This window comes from Drosophila biarmipes, chromosome 2L (assembly GCF_025231255.1).
Source record: "Drosophila biarmipes strain raj3 chromosome 2L, RU_DBia_V1.1, whole genome shotgun sequence".
NCBI classification, from domain to species: Eukaryota; Metazoa; Arthropoda; class Insecta; order Diptera; family Drosophilidae; genus Drosophila; species Drosophila biarmipes.
The window spans coordinates 10,988,091-11,011,320 of NC_066612.1; the positions used below are offsets into that span (position 1 = coordinate 10,988,091).

The 23,230-nt window shown below is 40.9% G+C and overlaps 2 protein-coding genes across 12 annotated transcripts in view; one reads left to right on the forward strand and one right to left on the reverse strand.

The window, feature by feature from the left end:
- Positions 1-10,845, forward strand: part of LOC108032554 (uncharacterized) — a 47,790-nt gene extending 36,945 nt beyond the window's left edge. For all 5 annotated transcript variants that reach the window (XM_017106433.3, XM_017106434.3, XM_017106435.3 and 2 more), the window contains 3 exons: positions 3,112-3,452; positions 4,280-4,760; positions 6,827-10,845. In XM_017106433.3, the coding sequence (XP_016961922.1) occupies positions 3,112-3,452; positions 4,280-4,760; positions 6,827-9,003 (2,999 nt within the window). In that variant the 3' untranslated portion in view covers positions 9,004-10,845. The remainder of the gene's footprint in view (positions 1-3,111; positions 3,453-4,279; positions 4,761-6,826) is intronic.
- Positions 10,846-13,188: 2,343 nt separating this feature from the next.
- LOC108032514 (uncharacterized) overlaps positions 13,189-23,230 on the reverse strand; it is a 43,398-nt gene continuing 33,356 nt past the window's right edge. For 6 of the 7 annotated variants that reach the window (XM_044094248.2, XM_050885566.1, XM_017106348.3 and 3 more), the window contains 5 exons: positions 17,288-17,395; positions 16,336-16,534; positions 16,095-16,273; positions 15,869-16,028; positions 13,189-15,600 (listed from right to left, as the gene is read on the reverse strand). In XM_044094248.2, coding sequence (XP_043950183.1) covers positions 14,522-15,600; positions 15,869-16,028; positions 16,095-16,273; positions 16,336-16,534; positions 17,288-17,395 — 1,725 coding nt within the window. In that variant the 3' untranslated portion in view covers positions 13,189-14,521. The remainder of the gene's footprint in view (positions 15,601-15,868; positions 16,029-16,094; positions 16,274-16,335; positions 16,535-17,287; positions 17,396-23,230) is intronic. The other variant, XM_050885567.1, reaches the window with a different exon arrangement.

Below are 23,230 nucleotides of genomic sequence, written 5' to 3' on the forward strand. Positions count from 1 at the left end.
CGAGAGGAGAGCGGGAGAGCACGGAGCGGGTATTGTTTGCTCAATGACGTCGCCTTTGCCTCTCGGGATGCCCTGCTTATGGGGTATGCTAATTTAGACCATCATTATAGAAAGATTACGATCCCAAAAAGGGGAGAATTAAAACCAAGTCGAGTAAAACAGAAGTTACTATACCACATATAATTTGGTCATTAAAAAAATATCCTTTTCTTAAAACTTTAAGTATTTTAGCAAAAACGACAACTTATACAGTAGTTACTGTTCCCCCATATAACATGCTAATTTTCAACCCAACAAAAAATATTATTATTCTTTTTAAAGCTGCTAAGTAAGCACTCACTATTTTTGCCATATAGTATGCTAATTTAGACCATACGTTGGCTGCTGTAGAAAAGTAAATAATTCAAAGTGTTTTTAAAAACGCATTAATCCTAATAATGCAACCTCATTTTTTCGTTTAATGTCTTTCTCTAAAAAAGAAGGCAAGTAATAAAGATCTTAATATTTCTCAACGAGTGCATTTCCTGCGTCGTGTTCCATAAAAGTTTCGCTGTTATAGATTTTTATGACATGTAATAAATGAGCCAAGTTTGCATATACAGTGTAACCTACACAACACGAACCGTAAACAAATTTCTTTGTTATATTATGCAGTATTTCCAGATTTCTCTAGAAGTTCAGAAAGGCATATTATAATCAAAAATTCCAAATTCGATAATCATTCCGTTTAACAAAACTCTACTGTACGGGCTTTGGGAAAAGCAAATCCAAACGTATAAATATTTATTTTCGTGCAAATCGAATTCGAGCAACAAAAATTCGAAAGTGAAAACCGAAACATGTGCTATTTTTATGATCAGCTAGTTTGGATAGAAGAGCAATCAGCACTCTGAATAATTAATAGATTAGATGATAATTCTAATGGGATTTATAATAAAAACATTTTCCTTTGTCTGCTCAAACTCTGACGTCACAATACATATAGGGTTATTGGGGTTATGAAATCTATGGTACTTTATTTATAAGAAAGAAGAAAAAAATAATATTCCGAATCTTGATTCTTACAATATTTCTAGCAATTTGTAATTTGATTTGGGATAGGGGGCGCCACTTTATATTATAATCGGAAAGGTTTATTAGGCAGTGATGGAAGGGTATTTTAGGACTCGTTACCAGAAGAAAGGTTTCCCTGACTTATGGCTATCTGGTGATGGTGTTGCTCCTATGGTGTTTCTTTTTCTCTAGGCGCGCGCCTCGCTTCGCATAATTTCACACGAAACGTGACGATGACACACCCCCACCACACCACCCAGTGCCGCCCTCTCGCTCCCACTCCGCGACTTTCCCACTCGCCGTCCCGCTCGCTCGCGGACTTGCAATTGATATTTCACAAAAGATAAGAGCCATTTCACAAAACGTTTTAGCCCCTTCCCGGTGTTATGCTGTGATTTCTGCCCTCGCCTGCATTTATTAAATGTGTGCCGAGGTGTGTGGGGCGAAAAATTAAGCCAAATGTGCGCAATTAAAGTGAGTAATGCGCCGTCGACCACCAATCAGCGGTAGTAGTAGCGGCGTATCCAAGTCGCACCATGGGCCCCAATCGAACAATGAGCAATCAAAAATCGCGATATCTCTTTTTAATTGCACCGCTTGAGGTTCACTCGTTCACTCAAACCGCTGCCCAAATGTAGAAGGGGAAAAAACGGCTAAGTGATTTCATGCTCATTGTTTGGGGCGACAGACAATTGCTTTTTTCGATGTCGGTCCGATAACGAAAATAATATGTTTTGCCCATGGGGGTGTTATCTTTTCCTGTACTGTCTGCGCCGAGCTGTTCGCCGCTAATCGCTTCCAGTTGTTGACTCTTTTTATTAATGCCTCGATATCCGATCCTATCGGATCTCGCGAGCCCAAAATAGCATCTGACCTTAAGGCTGTCAAGGCGTAGACCTCAGAGTTTCCAAGTTTTGGGGGTTCTTCCTCAATATTAACTCACAAGTGCAATATGGCTTTGGCGGCGCAATCACAAAAGCCAACGCAAAAAGTTATACAAAAAAATTATCAAAACCGGAATTACGGATTGACGTGACCTAATCGATAATGAAACGATGTTTTCGATAACGATTCTATTGTAAGAACGTTGCTCCCCCCGACTTCACATCTTTTCGAAAAAGACCAAAAATAATTTACCTTTCACATTGTCATAAAGCATACACAAGCTTTGCAGTTAAATTTAATGAACCATGGGAATACGTCAATAGCAAAAATTGAGTATCAATTAGCTGATAGTCAATATATTTGTATTGCAAATAAAGCTTGTTAGTGACAAATTTGTTTGCCTAGACGTTGTTATAACAAGCAAATATATACTGATTAGTAAACTTTGAATTATGGATTCGACTTGGCTATCTTTAAACCTAAACTACTAGGGCAAATAAACGGGCGTGCTTGGTATTTGCATGTTATTTGAATAGATAAATGGAAGGTTACCTATAAATATTTTTAGGTTTTCCTCTCCAAAGGGTTACAAAACATTGTTGAAGATTTTTAACCTAAATTTAGCCCTGAAACGTTGTGTTACAAAGTCGAAAGTCGAAAGAATGTGGTGTACAGGTGCTACTCGGTTATTTTGGTCTATAGACGGCTGTCTTGGACACAAAAAGTTCGATTTCCCCACTTAAAATTCAGCGCAAGATCTCTCGACACTCGGTCTTCGATTGCGAAAATTCTTGTTAATTTCGCGGTTCCGCTTTGTGGCGATATATGGCCCACTGTGTGTCATCGTCTCGTTGACCGTTGACTGAAAATTAGCTGCGCTTAGCAACAGTTTTGAACCACTTGCCTTTTCGTTGCGTCACGCCAACTGAAATTCGCTTGGGGAATATAATACACTGCACAGAGTGTACGGCGTGCTGGGCCCCTGTAGATGTGGAAGTTGATACGACGCTGTGTGGGTTTTTCCCACTGCAGACAACGGGTGGCAATTAGACACTCACATGTGCATTTATATTTATGCGATTACCTCACCGATGCACAATGTGCCACTACTTCTACTCCTCCTCGCTGCGGTTCCCAATGTAATTGTTCGTACCTTTTCTCGGTCTCTTGCAGGTGGAGCAGCCGTTGGCGCCCATCACGGCCACCATTTGGCGGCCGGGGCGCGCAAGCCCAAGCTGCGGCGCTTCAACTCCCACGACACCAGCTCCAATATGTTCTCGGTGGCGGATTTCGAGAACGCCCGCCTGGCCCGTCGCAACGAGATCGAGCTGAACCAGCGGCTGGCACGACGCCTGCGCGGCAGCGCCAACAACAGCACCTACGGCTTGGGAGCGGGAGCGGGCTCGGGTTTGGCCGGCGGAGCGGGGGGCGGCTATTCCGGATTCTGTGGCGGGATCAATGGCAGCGGCGATTACTCCACCGGGGACAGCAAGGCCTCCAAGGGCAGCAGCGAGGTAAGATTAAACTTACACCAGAGGCACAGAGAAAACAATTACTTGTTATATTATCAGAAAAAGTTTTAAATTCCCCAGAAAATTCCTAGAAAACTTTATTCTTGATAAATTTTAGTCAGAAAAAAATGTTTTTAATTATTAAATTCTTTTTTTTTTAGGTATTTGTTTATGTTGTTTTAAATAACCTAAACTTAATTAAACTTTATGAATAATAACATGAAATATACTTTTATTTTCTTATTTTTTAAATAAGAATTTTAAATTTTTTAAATCCTAAGTTTGTGTCTTGTTTTTGGCATATAACATATTTAATTTTACAAAACTTGTAATATTTAATCTATTAACATTGTAAATATTATAATTCTCATTTAAAACTTGTGAAACATTGAAAATGATCGTCTAGTGTACAATTTATGACGTCAATTGGTTTTCTAATCTCGCAAAAAATCTGTCGTTGCCACAAAACCTCAAGAGACGGTATTGAGGCTATTAATTTCATGGCAATTTAACTTATGGCTTGGAAACAGTTATAATTTCATTCATTTGGTTTTTTAATTGTCTGATTTTCCCAAAAATTTTAATTTAAATAAAGTAATAGTCATTAAAATATTAAGAGTGATAAGGATTTACGATTGCAACTTAATTATTTTCTCAAATATATTTAAATATGAAGTTGATAGGTCCAGGAAGCTCTCTTTGATTTTCTATAAGATTTAATTTAAATAAATTTGTAATCATTTAAAGATTTAAATTTATCTCAATCCACCATAGTAACTTAATTACTTTTAAAGAAGAGCTTTGTAACTCATGATCCAATTGTCTTTCAGTCGCAGCAGGAAGCACTGCCCGCCGATGTGTTTCTCGAGCGGAATTCCCTGCCCCGCGTGGTCCGCATCTTGCATGCGGGCAAGAGCTCCAACGAAACGCTGCAGTCCAGCTCTTCGCACGGCTCCTCCACGGCGGCATCGAGCAGCTCCTCGACGGGAGCGAATCCGGCTGGTGGTGGTGCAAACATTTCTAGTGGCAACATTGACACCGGCACCGGCACCCATTCATCGTCCAGCGGAGGAAGCGGCACCGGAAACGGAACTGGCTCTGGTCCTGGCTCTGCTCCTGGTTCTGGTTCTGGTTCTGGTCACCAAATCAACAACAGTCGCCACAGCAGCCACGGTGGCACCCCACCCGGCCACGACGAGCTTTTTCTGCTCTACAGGCTGGTGCGACAGCGCAACATCTACCACGGACACAATGCCAAGTCTCAGGCATCGCAGCGCAAAAAGACTGTGCTCATTCCACAGGAGTTTCCGGGTGAGTTTCGGAATTGATGGCTTAATCGTATGGCTCAACCAAAGAGTTAGGGATTTACAAAAATGTATTTTAGAGTAGCGATTAAGCTTTATGATAATTTAAATTAGAGAATTATTAAATGACAAACGCATTTTCCAAAGCAAATAACAAGCTAAAATCAATTAGCAAATTAAATGACACCCAGTACGTGAAAGCAATTTTAAATTAAATCGGATTTTTATTGATTAACCCAAACCATTCAACTAAATAAATGAATTACAAAAAGAATTAGTTGAATTGGCAGCTTCAATAAACCTGATTTTATCTGGCCTCATAGTTTCAATAGGAATGCTAGTTAATTGCCTGTCATATTTATTGATAGAAGTAATTAGATTCTAAAAGTTAAAGATCCATTTGTTGGTCTAGCTAAAATGGTAGAAGAATTTCCCCCCCTGTGTAAAGCTACAACTGGCCTTACTGAAGCCGGCTAATTCTAATTACAAGTTGGCTCTGACGGGGGCGGCCCCAGGCCAGTCGTCATTTTCCATTTCCATTGAGGGAGGTTAATTTATCGCTCACAGTAAATTAACTTCAATGACCCGCCGATTGATGCGCTGATTGGCGGTAGCTAAGGGCATAACCGAATGATTTAAAAAACTAGCCTGTGACCGATTCGGCACGAACATGGCAGATTATAGTCCTATGCCTATTTACATAATCCAGACGCGGTGCTCTTTGAAGGCACAACCTCAGTGTTCTCATGACGAATGCATTTAGATACTTACTTGTGCCTGATTACACGGTCCAGTCGTCGCCACTAACTCACTTAGTGAGTCAGCCGGGCGAACGGTGATCTTCCAGTGCGGGGTTACCAAGTACACAACCCTTATACACATGTATCCCGCACTCCCTATACATTACTTTTTTTTGTGTGTTTTTGCGATTTGCGTGACACAGTCACAGTTCAACAATGAAAAGTAATCGCAACTATTGCTCATCAGGCGTTATGCAATGTGGGGCTCTATGCGGGGTTCCAGTGCGGGTGCTTTTTGGCCCAGTCAGTCAGCCAGTGGTGACTTCTTCGGTGGCCTACCAGCACCACCAGCACCACCAGCACCTCCGGCACCTCCGCCACCCACTTCCTGATCCCCCCAAACTGCGGTCAGCCATTGTTTCAGCTCGCTACGCCATGTGACTTTTCACAGCCGCTTGCCGAGGCGCAATGTTAACCAATGTGTGCAAATATTATGCAATCTGCCAATTTATAGACTCACTGACGCTGGTTATTATCATTTTATTCATTAGGCTTGCAATGTCCGGAAAAAAAATTGATGGCAAATTGGAGTGATTCAATTTGCACGTCCATATTGGATTTTACTTGTGTTGATTCAATTGCTCTCCACATTGATTGCATTAGTCGCTGTACCATCGATTTTTTGTTGTACTTCTATAATTTGAACTCAGTGGCGCGAATAAAACTAAATGGAATGATTAATAGACTCTTTGATACATGTAACTTTTAATTGCATTCAATTCTTTTTCGCTCTGCACTTTGCCCCCTTACATCGGACCGCGTTGAACATCATTATTTTCATTTAAATTTTACATTTATTTAATACTTGAAATGTTATTGGCCATACACACATTTTCCGATGCCATACTATGGCCAGCCGCACGTCACGTTTTTTGTTTTATTTTTATTGTACTCAGTTTTGGATTGCAAATCGTGTACTATACTATACTCGGTGCAAAGCTGTCAGCTGTCGGAAAAATTGCTTTAATATTTTAGACAGTAAACAGATTTGTTCAGTGGCTAGAAGCCCAAATGTCTGTTGTGTTCAAAGAGATTTCAAAATCAAATGAATTTTAAATTATTCACTTTTAGTGATTTTAAAATGCAAAACACAATTCATTTGCAGTCAATAGTATTTCAATTTTAAATAATCTTTAATTACTAGCAGTTAGGTATATAAATATAATATTTCAACGAACTTGTTCACTATTATGGACTATAAGGGTTTGAATTTAATTAAAGGTCCTTTGCCTTTCGACTACATTAACTTACGTCACATTATCTTTTACCGCAGGTTACTTTTCGCTGGTGAGCGAGAAGGGTCTCCCCACGGCCACGCAGTACGGATCCCTGATACAGCTGGTTCGGGAACGGGTGTACAAGTTTGCCTCGGTGGACAATATGCCTGCGTTTACCGAATCCTCGCCCAACAGTACAAGTAGTCCAACGCACGAGGGCTGTCTGCCCATAATTAAGGGACGTCCACAATACGTGAAAACGACGGCGAGGGGAGGACAGGTGTTCCGTCTTTTGGCCGTCTTCGAGGATGGCAAGCAGGAGCAGGCGAATATGTCGCAGCATGGCAACGGAAATGCATCCAAGTCCCATGGCAGTGGCTACATGGGCCGCGAGAAGGAGAAGAACCGGTACGCCCAATTGCTTAATGAGAACCGGCAGGTGATGTACGTCCCGCTGTCCACCAAGGGCAAGTTCTACGAGATCGAGCCGGGAATTCCTCAGCTACTTCAGAAACTAGGCGATGCCCAGCGTAAACTGAATCCGGAGTGTGTGCATCGGTTGGGTGCTTTGGTGACGGCGGCCAAGCAGCTACCACTCACATTGCGCTACATCTCAGGTCCTGGTGGTACCGACATCCCAGAGCAGCTGTGCATCAGTCAGGTGACCAAGGAGGATGTGGTCGTGGGCTGTTCCATTGAGGACGTGGACACCCAGACGCCCCTGCAGCTGAGAAAGTTCTATCCCAGTCGGGATATGCAGCTGGTAAAGAGCTATCTGGGCTTTGACTCCGAGCAGCGGATGCTTGCCAACACAAATGTGCAAAACATGCTAAAGTTCTGTCAATTTAACTGCGATCCCTTCCTGAGGTTGGTGGAGATTGAGTTGATTCAGCGATCAGAACGTTCGGGAAGCAAGAATCGCGAGGGTCTGCGCATCCTGAAGCCATTGCATTTTCCAAAGATCCTGAGACGCGAGAAGAGCACCATGGCAGCAGCGCACGAGAAAGAGGATTCGATTATCTTCCTCAGTAAATCCGATCTAGAGAACCTGGAGGCCAAGGAGGCGGCGGCCACTGCTGCGGCTCAGTCGGAATCCAGTTTAAATCGCATCTCTGAGCGCATGCGGGTGTTCCAGTCCACCAAGAAGAAGTGGTTCGGCAAACACCATCCTCAACAGCAGCAGCAACAATTGGAAAAGCAGCAATCTGAATTGGATCTCGATGAGCAGGCCAAGCGAATGAGCATGGAGCGCTACACGGATATGTCCAAGCTTTTGCAGGAGCGTTTCGGCTCGGACCCCGAGCAGCCCGAGCAGGATGGCATTTCCCTGAACAGCACTGCACCCTCTGACACCGAGACCACGATGCTGACCACCATGGAGCCCAAGTCGCTGGATACGATGTTGCAGAAGTCGATGTCCCTGCAGGACATTGAGCTGCTGAATGGCCAGTGCAAGCCGCGTCCTGATCTGCTGGCCAGCCACAATCACGATGCCATCAGCGAGGCGGGTACCGAGCTGGAGGATGTGGAGAACCAGACACCACCCCCACAGTCCTTCATCACAGAGAAGCTGTACAACGAGTTCCATGTGAAGACCAGGCAGTACAGCAAGTCTTCGTCGAGCTTGCATCAGTTGCGTCACTTTTCGTTGCCGCAAAAGTTGCAACTTCACGAGGCGGAGAAGGAGAAGCATCATCTGATGCTGCTAAAGGCGCAGCAACAATCGATGGCCAAGGAACCGGTCACAGGCAGAAGGGCAGCTGGTGGAGTTTGCCTGTTGGGAGGGGGACTCAACCATCTGGCGATATCTCCCGCCTCGTTGGTGGAAGATGATCTTCCGTACTCGAGTGTGCGAGATTCCCTGGTAATTTCCGGCGAGGGCGGTCTGCGATCGGAGGCTGCCACCAGACCAGTTGCGGCCGTGGACTACACGAAGGAGAATATCTACGCGGAGATCTGTCCCTCGCACACCGTGGACACTTTTTCGGGCACCACTCAGCTAACCCATATGCCGGACGATGATGGGGATTACGCGTCGCTCAAGTATTCGGTCAATGGACCACAGTCCGTCAGTCGCATCGAGGTGAACGGAGCTACGACGGCGGTCAAGAGCAGCGCCATCAGCTACCACACCGTGTACCTGGGGGAGGAACCGCTGGGCGAGAGACACGCTGCCCACATTACCACCGTGGAACTTGCCGGAGAGGATAACATTTACAATACGCTCAAATGATGACTCATGTGATTCCGGCGACGTAAGTTTGCCGGCGCCAAGGGCCTGTTTTAAGGATGCCTATGGGCAAGGGGCAGGAATAAGGGGAAGTCCATGCCTGAATCAAGGCCATCTTACTGTCTTGTACTCGAAAGAACTTTAACATTTCTTTAATGGAATAATTTTCTCACCTAATCTCAAAAAAGAAAGTATCTTTTTTTAAAACATTTGAAACAACAACTTGTATAGCACCTTTATATTTGAATACTGTTTTCAAATATTCTGAAGGAAAAAATCTTAATTTTCAAACGGAAAACAATATACTTTGTGTTCTATTTTGTAAAAGATATTACTTTTGATTATGCGTATTACAGAAGTAAAGTCCTGCAAAAATCATTTTTAACTAATTTATAAATATAATCCTGTATTTAACTATTGAAAGAATTAAACCACAGTAAACTATCATTTTTCGAGCACAAGACTAGGACTAGAAAACTTTTTCACCAGATAATAATTGAATAAAACTATATACCAGGTTTATTTAAATTCTGTAAAACGTTTTGGATATGGTTTTTAGAGCATTTAACCACTAAATGAAATGAATTTATATTTTAATTTGTTTATAATGTAAGAAGTGGTTGACAATTTAAAGAAAATCCATTTCCCTGTCTGCCTTTTGACCATGGTTGAACAGAGCTTGGAGTAATACTGAATCGTTTAAACACAATTTAATGCAAGTCAAATGGCGCTGTTGCACAAAAAACACAAAAGTATCTTATTTTGCGATATGTTTCGATAGACAAAAACGCGAAACGAATTATGTATTGTGAATTCAAACAACATTTGAATCTGGGTTAACAAACACCTAAACAAAAAGTAAAGAAAAATCTCTATCGTAACATATAATTACATATATATTTGTAGCGAGTAATACTAGCATAGGGATCAAATTTGTAAATGAGACGTCGCTGTGGACGACGAAAAACCCCCTTGAAATGACAACAGAAATTGTAATATTTATAATTAACCAAGTGAAGACAAGCAATTTTTTTTTATTGTAATCTATGTACGGATGGCTCCCTTGCGCCACCAGTCCACGAACTTCGACCCATTAAACAACGCCCTATGCCCAACCATACAAGAAAAAAAACATCATTAAGAAACTGAACATTTGGAAATTGCAATATTATACAATTGTATACATTACTTATATATAGATATACTTATACACATATACTTACGTACATACGATATGGAAATCTTAGTGCAAACCTAAGGTATTATTAGCTCGTAGGCAATCAACAAGTCAAATCAAATCATAAGCGATATACATCTACATATGCATATATTGTATATTTGTAAAATAGCATAAACTTTTAGGGCAAAATGCCAAACTTTTACACGATCTCTCGTATTTTGTCGTTCTTTTTTGGAAACCCATTAACTTGGTTCTGTTGGTGCCCACCCAACAATTCTAAGTTGATCAAACAAAACGATTACATCAAAGTGCGGGCATGTCCAAATAACAATGTACATATTTTAATGGGTCTGCTTGTCCGCTTTCCTCGATGCCTGTAAGTAAACATTGTGCAGGCGGCCGTCAGAGAACTCTCCATGCAAACACATATTTGAGATATTCATAAGCAACTCTATCGCGCCATATAGAAGTGCAGTATCAAAGTAGAGTTTAGACATTAAGATCCAGTTTCTAGTCTTAATTTGAAAGCAATTACGATGCCGCTGGAAAGCGGAGACATGCCGAACTTTTTATTGTGTAACGAATGACTTCGGACCGGCCCGGAGGATTCTTCAATATATATACATTTTCAATTGGGTACTACATCAATAAATAATTAGCAAGAACTTATGTTTTTTTATTTCATTTCGTTTGCTACCACAATCAATACACAGTAACTATTTCAGATCTGAAACTAAGACCTACTCCTAATTTCTACCCACGACGGCAAAATATCAAGGTGGAAACAACTCAATAAATATATTTTAAGAAACATAAAGCCTAGAGTAACCAAAAAACCCTGTATAAAATGAAGCAATACTCACAAAATAGCTATGATACTAGTTGTAAAACCTCTCTGACACAGCAACGATGCGGCAGCAGCAAGTTCAGTCAGTGTGTGTGATAGTAGCTAAGTAACGAGGGCACTTGCTATCTGGAATATCGGTGTTTTGTACATAAATAGGATCGAGGCGTAACCCGGCCCCAGGCATATTATGCGTAGAACGTGTACTAAGAGTACGCGGTGGCGGTTACTTTGCATTTCATAGTTGGTAGACATGTAAGACAGGCTTCGCTGAAGCGCAAGGGTGATAAAATGTTGAAAGTGAGCGTTGACAACGCACTCAATCTATTTTGCCCTCTTCTAGATCAGCTTTGTGTTACGAATAGATGTACCATTGATAAAGATAACAATTACTTAACGAGTAACTACCCGCCAGCATATAAATTGGTGTGATAAAAGTGTAAAACAGAAAATATTGTGAACTATAATTAATGGTCAGTTTTACATTTTTTTAAAGCAGCACAGGCAGAGTATCTATCAGATATGCGCAAAATGGCATTTTAAACGGATGTTTTATTGATGGCGAACGAACATATTGGATGTCACATGTTACATTTATTTTAAGCAGCTTAAAGTATAGCCACGACTAACACGGATACAAAACGAGAACGTTATGGAAATCAAGCATTATCAGGTATTTTTATGGAGGAAAAGAACGGACAAAAGATTGCACTGAAAGGGGAGGGAACTCAGGCCCCCAGAATGCCGCCCGAACAGGCCTTTGATATACTTTATTGCAGCTTATAGAGAAGCAATACAAATTTCAATAAGAATTTAATCGATTAACAAGAATGGTGAAGCGAAGAAAGCCAACTATAAGTAATCATGTTTTTGGTGTCTATGTTAATCCCTAGAAATTCACACACGATTAATCAATTAGAAACTCAATGTCAAACCGTAGTAGAGCCCACACAGCAGCAAATATAGATAAACAAGTATTTAAAATATGTATTCATAAATTTGAACAAAATATAACCGCGTAGCACTTTTAGATCCTCAACAATGAAACAAAGACCCAACTTTAGGTATTCACGACAAAAATATGAAGATGATGATGACAAAGATGATTTTTGGAACTGAGCGCTGATCGATATTTTAGAAGAGCCCTGCTCTGGAGCTTGGCATGACTGAATTGATAAGATGAGGACTAAATTGAAACGAATTGAATTCTAATGAAATGTTTTTGGTAATGGGTACACGAATACACACACACACACAGAAGAAACACACATATAAGGAAAACTGATACGATATTATTGTTATAGTAGATCTTTTTCTAATCGCCGACCATGGAAAATGTACGAGATGCAAACGGATGTCACTGCTTCACAGCAGCTTAGTGACCTCAGCGAAGGCAGCTCACTTCAACAGATAACTCTAACTGAGGCCACCCAATCAAGTCTAGCATACAAATTTATATTTCACGTTGTACTTATATTTACCTAGATAAAAAGAAATTACAAACACACAAGAATCCCTTTGGAAAACATGTTTAAGCCCATACAAGTGAAATAAACTAAAATATCTTTTCAAAGTGTTCAAGGGACTTTACTTGGATGGTTTTCTTATATGATTTTCTATAATTTTCGGAAGCTTCTCGTCCACACAGGGGATATTAACCGGTGGGATTATCTGATACCCATTCAAAAAGGGATTAACGACTTTCGAAAATTGGCTTCCGACCTTTTTTTTCCAAAATTCCCTAACGCCTTGCGAGTGTTTAACTTGACATCGGTTTTAATTTACATTCTACATCTATTTTACGGAAAAGTCTACATTATACACGATTTCTACCAGCGACATCTAGCAGTGATTTTGTAAACCAGGCGTAAAATGTATATATCAATTTGACATGAAACCCCCTGTACTGCAATTGTTACACCCTGTTGACATCTTTCAAATTGATTTTCGTAACCGCCAAATATTTAAATAATAGCCAAAAAGTAGCGCTCAAACACTGAAGTATTGGCCAAAACTGAGGCTTACGAGGATATTTGGATTATTTTGATTAACAAAATTAATATATTATAAAGAGAGAAGTAATTTATAAATAAACGTTCCTTGTAATGACTTTTTTTACTGACCTTACCTTTCCATCAACCCTTAAATAAGTTCATACAACGGCTTCTTTTATATTTCATTTTAATTTCTGCACATAGTATACATACATACTAATTCATAATTTGTTTTTATAATTTTCTATGTCTTGCTGCTGCTTTGGTTGCTGTACATGCATCTTACACATTTTGTTTCAGGGATGTTACATTTAATTATTTGCGCTTCTTTTTTATTTAACGGCCACATTTGATTTTATTGGATTTGGTTTGTATTAGTTCTTATTTTATATTCGGCCCACTTAGCTGGGGGGACGTGCCGGCTGAAAGAGCAAGCAATTCTTTCTCTTGGAATTTAGCAATAGCTTCGAAAATGTAGAAAATTACTGTTAGGTGAAAAGTTAAAATGTTGCATTACAAGTTGAATTACATTTATAGCCAACTCTAGTCGAATTTGAAGATTCATATTTTTTATGTTTGTAGAGCTCTTTCAACGATTGCCTAATACTTTTTGAAGTCCCTGGGCTTTGCTTTGGATTTTCAAGAAACACGCAACCGCACATACTCGAAATATTGTTTGCACATCTAGCCGTTTAGCTTAGCTTGGGTTCAGCGTCTCAATACATATCTAATGGGTTTTGGAGGATTCTTATACATTTCTTTTCTTCAATTTGGACAACGACCGTTTCCTTTTCTTTGTTTCACATTATAGTTAGTGTTAGTTTCGGTTTGTGTATTTAGTTAACGATATGTTTGGTATACAAACTTTATAATACCCTGGCTATGTTTTTTTTTATATTTTGGGATAGCTGAGAAGAGCGCAGGTTGGCAATTTTTTGCTGAGCACTTGGGCGATCCTTATGCCACCTGAAGCCTGAGGAACAGATCTAGAATGTTTGAGGAAGGAGTGGTTAGCTATAGAGTGGATGATACATCCAAAAGATGGGGCAGAGGAATCAAGTGGCTTAGCGAACTATAGAGGATGCAAGCCTCGGGAAATACACAGGTTCAGACACTGAAAGCGAAATAATATAGACACACATTCAGAGTCATGTTCCGAATGGAAAGGTGGGGTCTCCAATTGGTATATCTAATAGTAGTTTTTCCTTTTTGAATTTTTCTTGGTTTTGGTTTCAGAACATGACCTTTTCTTTAGAGTTTCAGTTTAGGGGGTGTATTCGTTTCTCTAAGTGGTTCTTGTGGCACATTCAAAAGATAGTAGGGTACATATGTAGGTATCTAAACACTACTCCTTCTTATAGACAGACACACCACACGTAGCTCTAAAACACACACACTCGCGCGCATTCACACTCACATCCGCGCCTAGAACCTAGACAAACATATACATGTATAGATAGACCTGGTGGCTAACTAAAATCCGTAACTAAATCCCATTTAATTCTACTGGCCAAGCTTAGCCGGACTGAGCACCAGTTCTGGCTCGAATTTGCTCGATGACGTAGACGACGACGACGGCGCCGCTGCCGCCGAAGGAGGCGAGAGCAGTAGGCTGGTGCCACGCCCCATCACCGATCCGGCGGACGACGGATGTGATTTGTGGTGATCCGTGGAGCTGTTAGTGAACGATGAGGTGGTCAGTCCGCCCAGCACCACGCCGGATGCGGTGGCCGGTCGCATTAGGCTCAGACTCAGACTCGTGGCTTCCAGCACCTGGCCGGGAATACTTGATGTCGCTGCGGCTGTGGCCGTAACCACCGTTGGCGAAGGCGCCGGCAGCGGGAGCAGGCTAATCGCTGTGGTGGTGGGCGGCATTGTGAAGGCAGCTCCTCCTCCTAGTCCTCCTGCTCCCATCGCTTTGCCGGAGGCGGAGCTGCTCATGGACATGCCCAGCGGTCCGCGTACCGTCGCCGTCGCTGAATAGGTGTGCGGCAGGGCCGGTGGCAGGTCATAGCTCGTGGGATGCGACTGCGACGTGGGCAGCCGGGCCGTGATGGTGGGCATCGTCGTCGTCGTTGTGATCGTCGTCTTGGGCGTGGCCCCCGTCGAGATGCCCGGCCTATTGAGCCGGGGTATCGCACCCGTACTGCAGCTACTGGGCAACGCAGGTGGCGGTGGAGATGTGCTCTCATTGCTGGCATCTATCAGGGATGTCTCCTCCACCACCTCCAGGGAGTCCTTGACCGTGGAGGAGGAGGACAGGGACTGCGACTTGGGAACCTGTTGCTGCTCCTGCTGCTCCTGTTGCCTTCGCTGCTGCTGCAGGGCCACCCGCTGGCGCACCAGCTTGCTGTCCGGCTTCTCGTCCACCGTGCTCAGGGTGGTGGCTCGGGTTATCCTCGATGTGGCTGCTGTTGATGTTGGGTCTTTGGTGGTACTACTCGTAACGGCAGTTGTGGCTGTTGTACGTTTGGCAATCTGCTGCTGCTGCTGCTTCTGCTCCTGATCCTGATCCGGCTCCTCGTCGCTCATCTCGCAGGCATTCAGGGCCGTCTGCAGTTTCTTCATCTCCAGTGGAGCGTCTAAGGGAAACAGAAAGCTTTAGATCCAGTGTAATTCAAAGGGCTATATGGACCTGAACCGCTAAAAATTGCAATTTGTTGCGACTATTTGCAAGAAAAAATGTATTCTAAATCGGATTTTTGCATCTTGCCGTATTTATTAATAATGGAATTTGTATATTTATTTATTAAAGCAAAAACATTTATATGTATTAATAGTATTTTTTTTTCCTAGTACACGAATATAGCCCTCAAATATATATTTTATATATTTTTATATAGATCTTACCACCGCTATCCGGCTCATTGATGATCGGCACCACCCGATTGATGGCCGTCTTCTGCTCGTTCTGCATGAACAAGGATGTGGTGGCTATCTGGCGCAGTGCCTCCATTCCCTCGTTGAGCATTTTACTCTGGCTACGTTTGTGCGCTATGGGGTATTTGGGCTACAAAATGGCATGGTTAAAAATCAAAGCACAGTTTTTGATATACAAAACTTAAGATATACCCACCTGAAAACTGGGACCCCTTGCTATGGACACTCTTTTGCTCTCGTTCCTCAGCAACGATGTCGTGTGATCCGCATCAATCTTGTTGCCGTTTTTCTTTCGCGTCTTTTTGCTGGATGAGATGCAGTGCGATGGACAGATGCAGAAGAGGATGCGTAAAATGCAACAGATCAGGCCCAATCCTGCAGAGAAATTTCTTATAAGTACATGAGCAATAGGGATGTTTATTCAACTATTTTATTGCCTATTAGAGAGGGGCCTATAAGTCTTAGTTCCGTGGTTTTGAAGCCCTTCTCGCCGGTGCCAACGAATGCGATGACGAGGCCCAGCGCCACCGTGCCCAGACCCACGTAGAGGAAGGCATTCGCAAAGGTGCTGGGACCTCGCAGAACGCCCAGGAAATCCTCATCGTCCGACGAGCCGCCCAAAGAGGCGTCTTGGATCTGCCAATGGAAGTGGGCGTTATCAGAAAATGATTTTTAAAATCTGAATCAAATATATTTTCATATGTATACAACTCGAGGAAAACAAAATCCTATGTTTTAATAGATATAGTTATAAAATAGATTTTTGTAATATATTAAAAAAATAGTAGTACTTTTAATCAGTTGCTGTGGTTTTGATAAAGGAAAAAAATATTAAACGATTCAAAGTCAAACTAACATCGCCATATATTTAAGATATTATACATTTTGATTCTTTATATGAAGAAATATTTCTTTAAAGTTTTTATTATTCATTATAAATATAAATAATTACTCAAAGCTAAACAATCTTAAGGCCTTGTAACTTATCATTAAGACAGTTGGCTTTACCTTAATATAGATTTAAAAAAACTATTGTTTTATATGAACTAGGAATATTTTTCAGTTTGCCTTCCTGGAGTTGTAAATTTGTAGTGGCCCTAACTAAATGTTTTATAAGTAAAAGGGGTCGTTATGAAAATCAAATAGTTAATTGGAATACGCAGTAAAGATGATAGCTTCTCAGGTGTCTAGAACTGAGGATCTTCTGCCTGCTTCACCTAACAGGGAATGCGCTGGACATCAAAGAGAGTGGTGCATGAAAGATATGTGAGAGTGAAAGGAGAGCGAGTGATAGCGATATGGGCATGGGGGTTACAAATAGAGGCAGGATTACAGATAGAACGGGGACTATATACACGGCACTAGGCGGTCCTTCGTGGAGGCACTTACTCGGTTCCGCTTCACCCAGCGGCGATGGCAGGTGGCCTGCTGCTGCTGCTGATCCTGGACGCTGCAGCGTCGGCCCCGCTCCAACCAGGCGGCACGTCCTTGGGCGCACTTTTGGGGTTTTCAGCAGGAGATCGTGACCATAGACCAGAGACCATTGACCATTGACCATTGACCGAGTGACAACGATAGCACGGATAGCACGACGACGAGAACAACACACACAGTGGTTGCGGTGGCGGTGGCGGTTGGGGAGTTTTTTAATTGTTTTGACGGTGGTGGTTGGTGGGGAAAATGCATAGAAAATATATACAGTTCTGTGATTAGTTTGGGCTGTGGGAGATCGGCTCTCGTTTGTGGTTAAGGGGGAGTACACATATCTTTAAAATATTTATAATATATATTTCCAAAAGCATACAATACAACTCATCACAAGAGTAACGTCTAATGCAAAAGCAATCAAATATGGTTATAAAACCGAATACTGAATTTTTTGATTTTTGGTTTCAAGAGTACTTTCTTGTCATCAATTACAACATCAATGGGGAAACACAAGAGGTTGGTTGCCAATTTCGTACGATTTTTGTTTTTCGATAATTTGATTAGGTAAAGGCATAAACGCACATCGGAGTAAAACAGTTAGGAAATGGTAACTAAAAACAGTTGAACAGCAAGTAATAGGAGAATATAGTTAAGTAGTTAGGGAGATAGACTTAGGAATGGAAAATATGGAACATAACTGAAAGAAATAAAAACACTGACAGGGTTTAAACACTTAGATGGCAGATGGAGGGAGCACACTTCAAGACACAAGTCAAATATAGGTTGAAACATTTTCCAGAAAATAAATCCGCATGCCGCATAGCAGCTCAGCTAAATTAGACAAGGCAGCGCAGCCCATGCAGTAATTAGAAATCATTAAAAAGTCCCTTGTTCAATAATTTGTATTGTTAAATTTTAAATAATTAAAAAAATAATTTCAGTGTCTGTAGATTAGTAATAAATTACTCCTGCAAACCAACAATTTCAAAACGACAGCTTTGAAATCAACCTGATGTATGTGTCATTGTAGGATTCAAGATTTTCTTTAATTAAAAGCAATTTAGTTTGAAAGGGGAAGTTTTTGAAGTATTGTTGAAAAATGTCTCACTATCACAAGTTAGCTAGCAAGGTTCTGGCTAAAACCAAAACAAATCTTTATGTCCAATTGACAAGACTTAAAACCTTCAAATCTACGTATACGTGATATTCTGTTTATTTTTATGACGTTTTAAGGGCTTTTCCCTTCTAAAACATGTCGCAAATCAAGCAAACACCAGTCAATGTCAGTTTAAATTGCCCAGAAAGCGAGTCATAGATGCCATCATCTGCACCTGACCACCCACTCCGGCGGACACGTGCAATGGCCAGCACGTAGACGGGCTAATGAGCGACTAGACCCCCGGGCCATCCTGCTCCATGGAGCCGCGACTATAAACAAGGCAATGTCACTAAGCCAGCCACTAAATATGCTGCGTGCCAGTAATAAGGCAAATAAAACGGCACACAAACAGGCTGGCCTATATACGCCAAGGAGGAAGGAAAGCCCAACAGACATATATACATATATACCTATATATGTTTGGATATATATGACTGACTATATAGTTGGTGGACGGACGGGTATATAAGTAAACATGATGGACTCTGTATGTAGTGCCACGTTTTCTGGTTTCGTTTGCTTTTCGTGTGCAAAATCGCAGTCACAGTCACACAAAGCGAGCGCCAGAAAAAGCGAAAGCCAAAGCTGGCGGAAGGAAGGAAAGTGGAGAGAAAGTATCGATCGGCTGCTCCACATAACTGTAGCTGGAACTGTAGCTGGGACTGTAACTGTTGTCCTGCCCTTGACTTAATGTAGGTGTAATCAACAATTTGCGACGCTGATTGACGAACAACGAGGAGACTACACCGAAGGCCACCGGAGAGGCGAAAAGGCAACGCACGTACGCAAAGGATTCAGCAGGCCAGCGAAGGACTCAAAGGAACAAAGGACGAGGTGCGGCCCCGCTGGGAAGTTTTCAAAATATTTGGTTAGCTCGACGCCTGTCAGTCAGGTGATTGAGCCAATAAGTGCAGTCGAAGTTTCGTGCGTTTCTACTTTGAAACTGTAAGGAAACTACATATTAAAGTGAGTATATAAAATTTTAAACCAAGAATGTAGTTTGAAGTCCTTAAATAATATTTTTAAAATAAGTTTACAGACCCTATTGGAGATTTTAAAAGAGCAAAAAAGATAGATACGATTTTTAACAATAAAGTGTTGCATACTTGTGGGCACATTTTAAAAAAATTTTTGGAGTCCTACAGGTTTAAACACGTAGAAAAAAGGTTAAAAGCTTAGCAAGTTTAATATACTACAAATTAATTATATTTATTGTATTTACTGACTTTTAAATAGATATAATTCGACTGGTGCTTTGATTAACTGTGGGATATCACACATACCCGATAGCTTTAAATTATTCATATTGCGTATACGCCCATTGAGACACGTGGCATATTGAGTGTTTTTCAGCAAATATTTGCAATTTAATTAGATAAAAAATAGTTGGCAAATACGCACACGCCATGTGTTCATTAAACTTTCACCTTTTGGCCGTGTTCAATATTTTGCACGGCCAATTTGAAATCATCAGGTTAGCCAATATCTCTGGTCCTTCGATAAATTTTCTATTTATACGGGTATCAGGCGCCCCATGCTCCCGTTTACTAGGAAGCTTCACCTTTTCGTGTATCGCAGCTCACGCAATGTGAGCGAACAAACAATACCAGAAAAAAGAAGGTAAAATAAAAATGTTGTAAAAATTACAACAAAGCGTCGAAAATGCTTTCAAACGGGTCTGGCTTATGAAGGCGACAAAACGCTAATGAACTCCGCACACGGAAGCCAATGGAGGAAAGTGGGCTATGTTGTGTGTAAAAAGAGCTTATTGGAAAATGGAAAGGGGCCAAAAAGTTAGCAGAAAATATATTCTTATAATTCCCTGGAAGTCAGAGGAGATTATTTCCAGGTCCAAAATGTTGTTGATTAATTATTTTAAGTGTGGTATTATTTTTCGCTAATAAAAAATAGAAAAGGAATTTAAAATATGAATTTTAAAATATGTTTCATAAGGAAAAAACGTTGCTTAGGTATTTTAATTGTAGTAAAATGGCTCACAAATAAACAAATTAAATATGTTCATTACAATTAAATTTAGAAACCTTTTCTGTGAGGAAAATTATTTATCTTAACTTTACTTCTGCTTACAAAAAATCCATAATTTTCCTATTAAACAACCATTTGTTTTATCAGAATTCCTGGGAAATGTCCAGGCTCGCTGGCTATTTCGTAATTTTTCTTTTTCAAAACAAGATCCCTAATTAAACATGTCGCCGTCACAAAAATGTCCCTATAATTAATGATAATTACATTGTGAAGGTCTCGCGAGTGCTATCCGCAGAGCGGTCACATTTACACAAAGATTAGTGAGGAGTGGGTCTTTTCCAGTGTGATTATCGTCATTGATTTTTGTTTCCCCATGTATAACAATAAATTGTTTTGCCGCAATTGGCTGGCAGCGTCGAAAATTAACATGTTCTCGTCGGCGATTTCCCCTTGGCAAACAGGAAGTGTAGGCCATTAATGACAGCAATTTATTCGTGCTCATTGATTGTTTGCTCGAGTGCATAACATGGTTGCCTTTTTCTGTGTTAAATTGTGTTGTATACGTCGCTAATGTGTCGAATCGATTAAAACATACTTTTCGTTCGTGTCTTGCTATTTGTTCAATTTTTACATCTTCTTTGGTTTTTAAATGGGACTGTGTCATTTGGGCTTTTAACTAAATTTTTATGAAAGAAATATTAATGGTAACCAGTAAAATCGAAACTTTTAATTTTTTTAACAGATAATCATGACTTTTGATAAAAAGAATTTAATTTACAAAAAAATATTTATTGTTTTAAAATATATTAAAAATTTGATAAAAATTCTAGATTTAAAATCGTGATCGAAAGCATGAAATAACCAAAGAGGATTACTATGGTATTTTTAATTTTTGAGAAAAAATAAATTATTGATTCCTATTTACAATCACTGCTTTTTACAAATACGTTTTATGTTAAAACTCAACAGAATTTTATTTAAAGCCCCAGATTATCTGTTCGCACCCACATCTCTGTCTTTTGCACAATTGAAAACAAATCTGTGACACGACTCGTACACTCGGATCTCAGCTTATATGGCCAAGGAGGCAGGTGCCGACAGCCCCTGCGATTTGGCCCGTGTACAATTTTATTATGCAGCTGCTGGAGAAAGCAACGACTTGAGCCGAGTGGCGCAGAATCAAGTGCAAAATGCACTTGCAAAATCAACAAGACGGGGGAATGGGCCAGATTCCAGGGGCAGGAAGTTCAGACAGGTGGGCCGAGAGCCAAGGAACGTGGCTGGGAAAAACAGAGGAAAAAAGTGCGCAGGCTAATGAAAAATGCAGGAGAAGCCGCAGCTGGAGCTGACACACGACCAGGTCGTAAAGAACGAGGTGGAAGCTAATGCTATACTGTGGTTAGACAATGCAGCAGCAGCAGCCAGCGAAAATTCAGGGACAGGGATACTGAACAGAGACATTACAGGCAATTTCACTAAACGACTCTGAAAGGCCGAGCTTTTTTCCCTTCTTACACTTCAGCCAGCCAGCCAGGCAGGCCAGCTGATGTGTCTTTTTCTTGGTTCCGGCTGCTGTCCTGATGTCCTGCTGTCCCCTACTGTCCGGAGGCGACTGGGCTCAAGGTGCTCCACGGCCTATGCGGCGAATCGGTTGAGCTGACCCCCTCCCAAAACTGGCACATGGCCAGGGCCACGGGGCGAATGTGAAACGGCTTGTGCTGTACGCTCTTGGTACACAAATCAGCATTAAGCCAGGCCCCGAAAACAGTTCATTAGGCCAAATAATGCCCTGGGCCCTGCTCGACTTTGGCCACTTCAGAGGACCGCAGGGTGATAACCCAATCAGGGGTCAGATTAATGCGGGGAAATAAATTAAAAGCAATGTTTTTAAGGGGAATATTTATTGTACTTTTTAGTACTTTCTCAGAATTATCCCTTTGTATGAAAACTTTTGTCTTTACCTACTCTCTCAGAATTATCCCTTTGTGTTCCAACTTTTCAAAAAGCAACGGAACTTTAAATATATAATTATTGAGTCATAATTCATGTTTTATTTTAAATAAATATGCTAATTAAATTAGTTGGACCTTTAATATTCTAACAAAATGCACCAAGCCCCTTATATTCCTATATTTCAAATACAGAGAAACTTTGTATTATATATTTTATAAGTATTTTATAAATCTAGTACGAACTTTAATATTATAGTTTTCTAAAGGCTTTGCAATTTTTGAATGATTAAGACTTAGAGTCAAGAATGCATTTTATAAGCATTCATACCAAATATAAAAATTCAATTAAAAAATTTTCCAAGTTTGCAAGTACAACTGCAACAATAATTCAATTACTATGAAAGTTGCCTTAAGTAACTTGAAGATGCACTTTCCAATAAAGCTAACTAAGGACTTTTCATCCTCTAAAATCCTCTTTGGTTCCTCCATTTGTGGCGCATCTTTTATCGCACTTTTAATAAAATTGATTTCATTTTAAATTCAATTCGCGTAAAACGCACAAATCGATAGCAGGACCACATGCAACACATGGGACTGGGAAAATTCCCACTCAAGGACCAAGGAAAAGAGAAAAACCCAACCGGAGAGATCTGCCCCGACTGGGCAACAAAACAATTTAAAGGCAAAGCCACAAAGAAAAGTGGCAAAGTTTCCGAAAACGGAAGCCGGGGAACCGAAAAAGTTAGCATTTAAGCTCAGATTGTGTAATGAAATCGGACCATATATAAATATATATATATAGGAAGG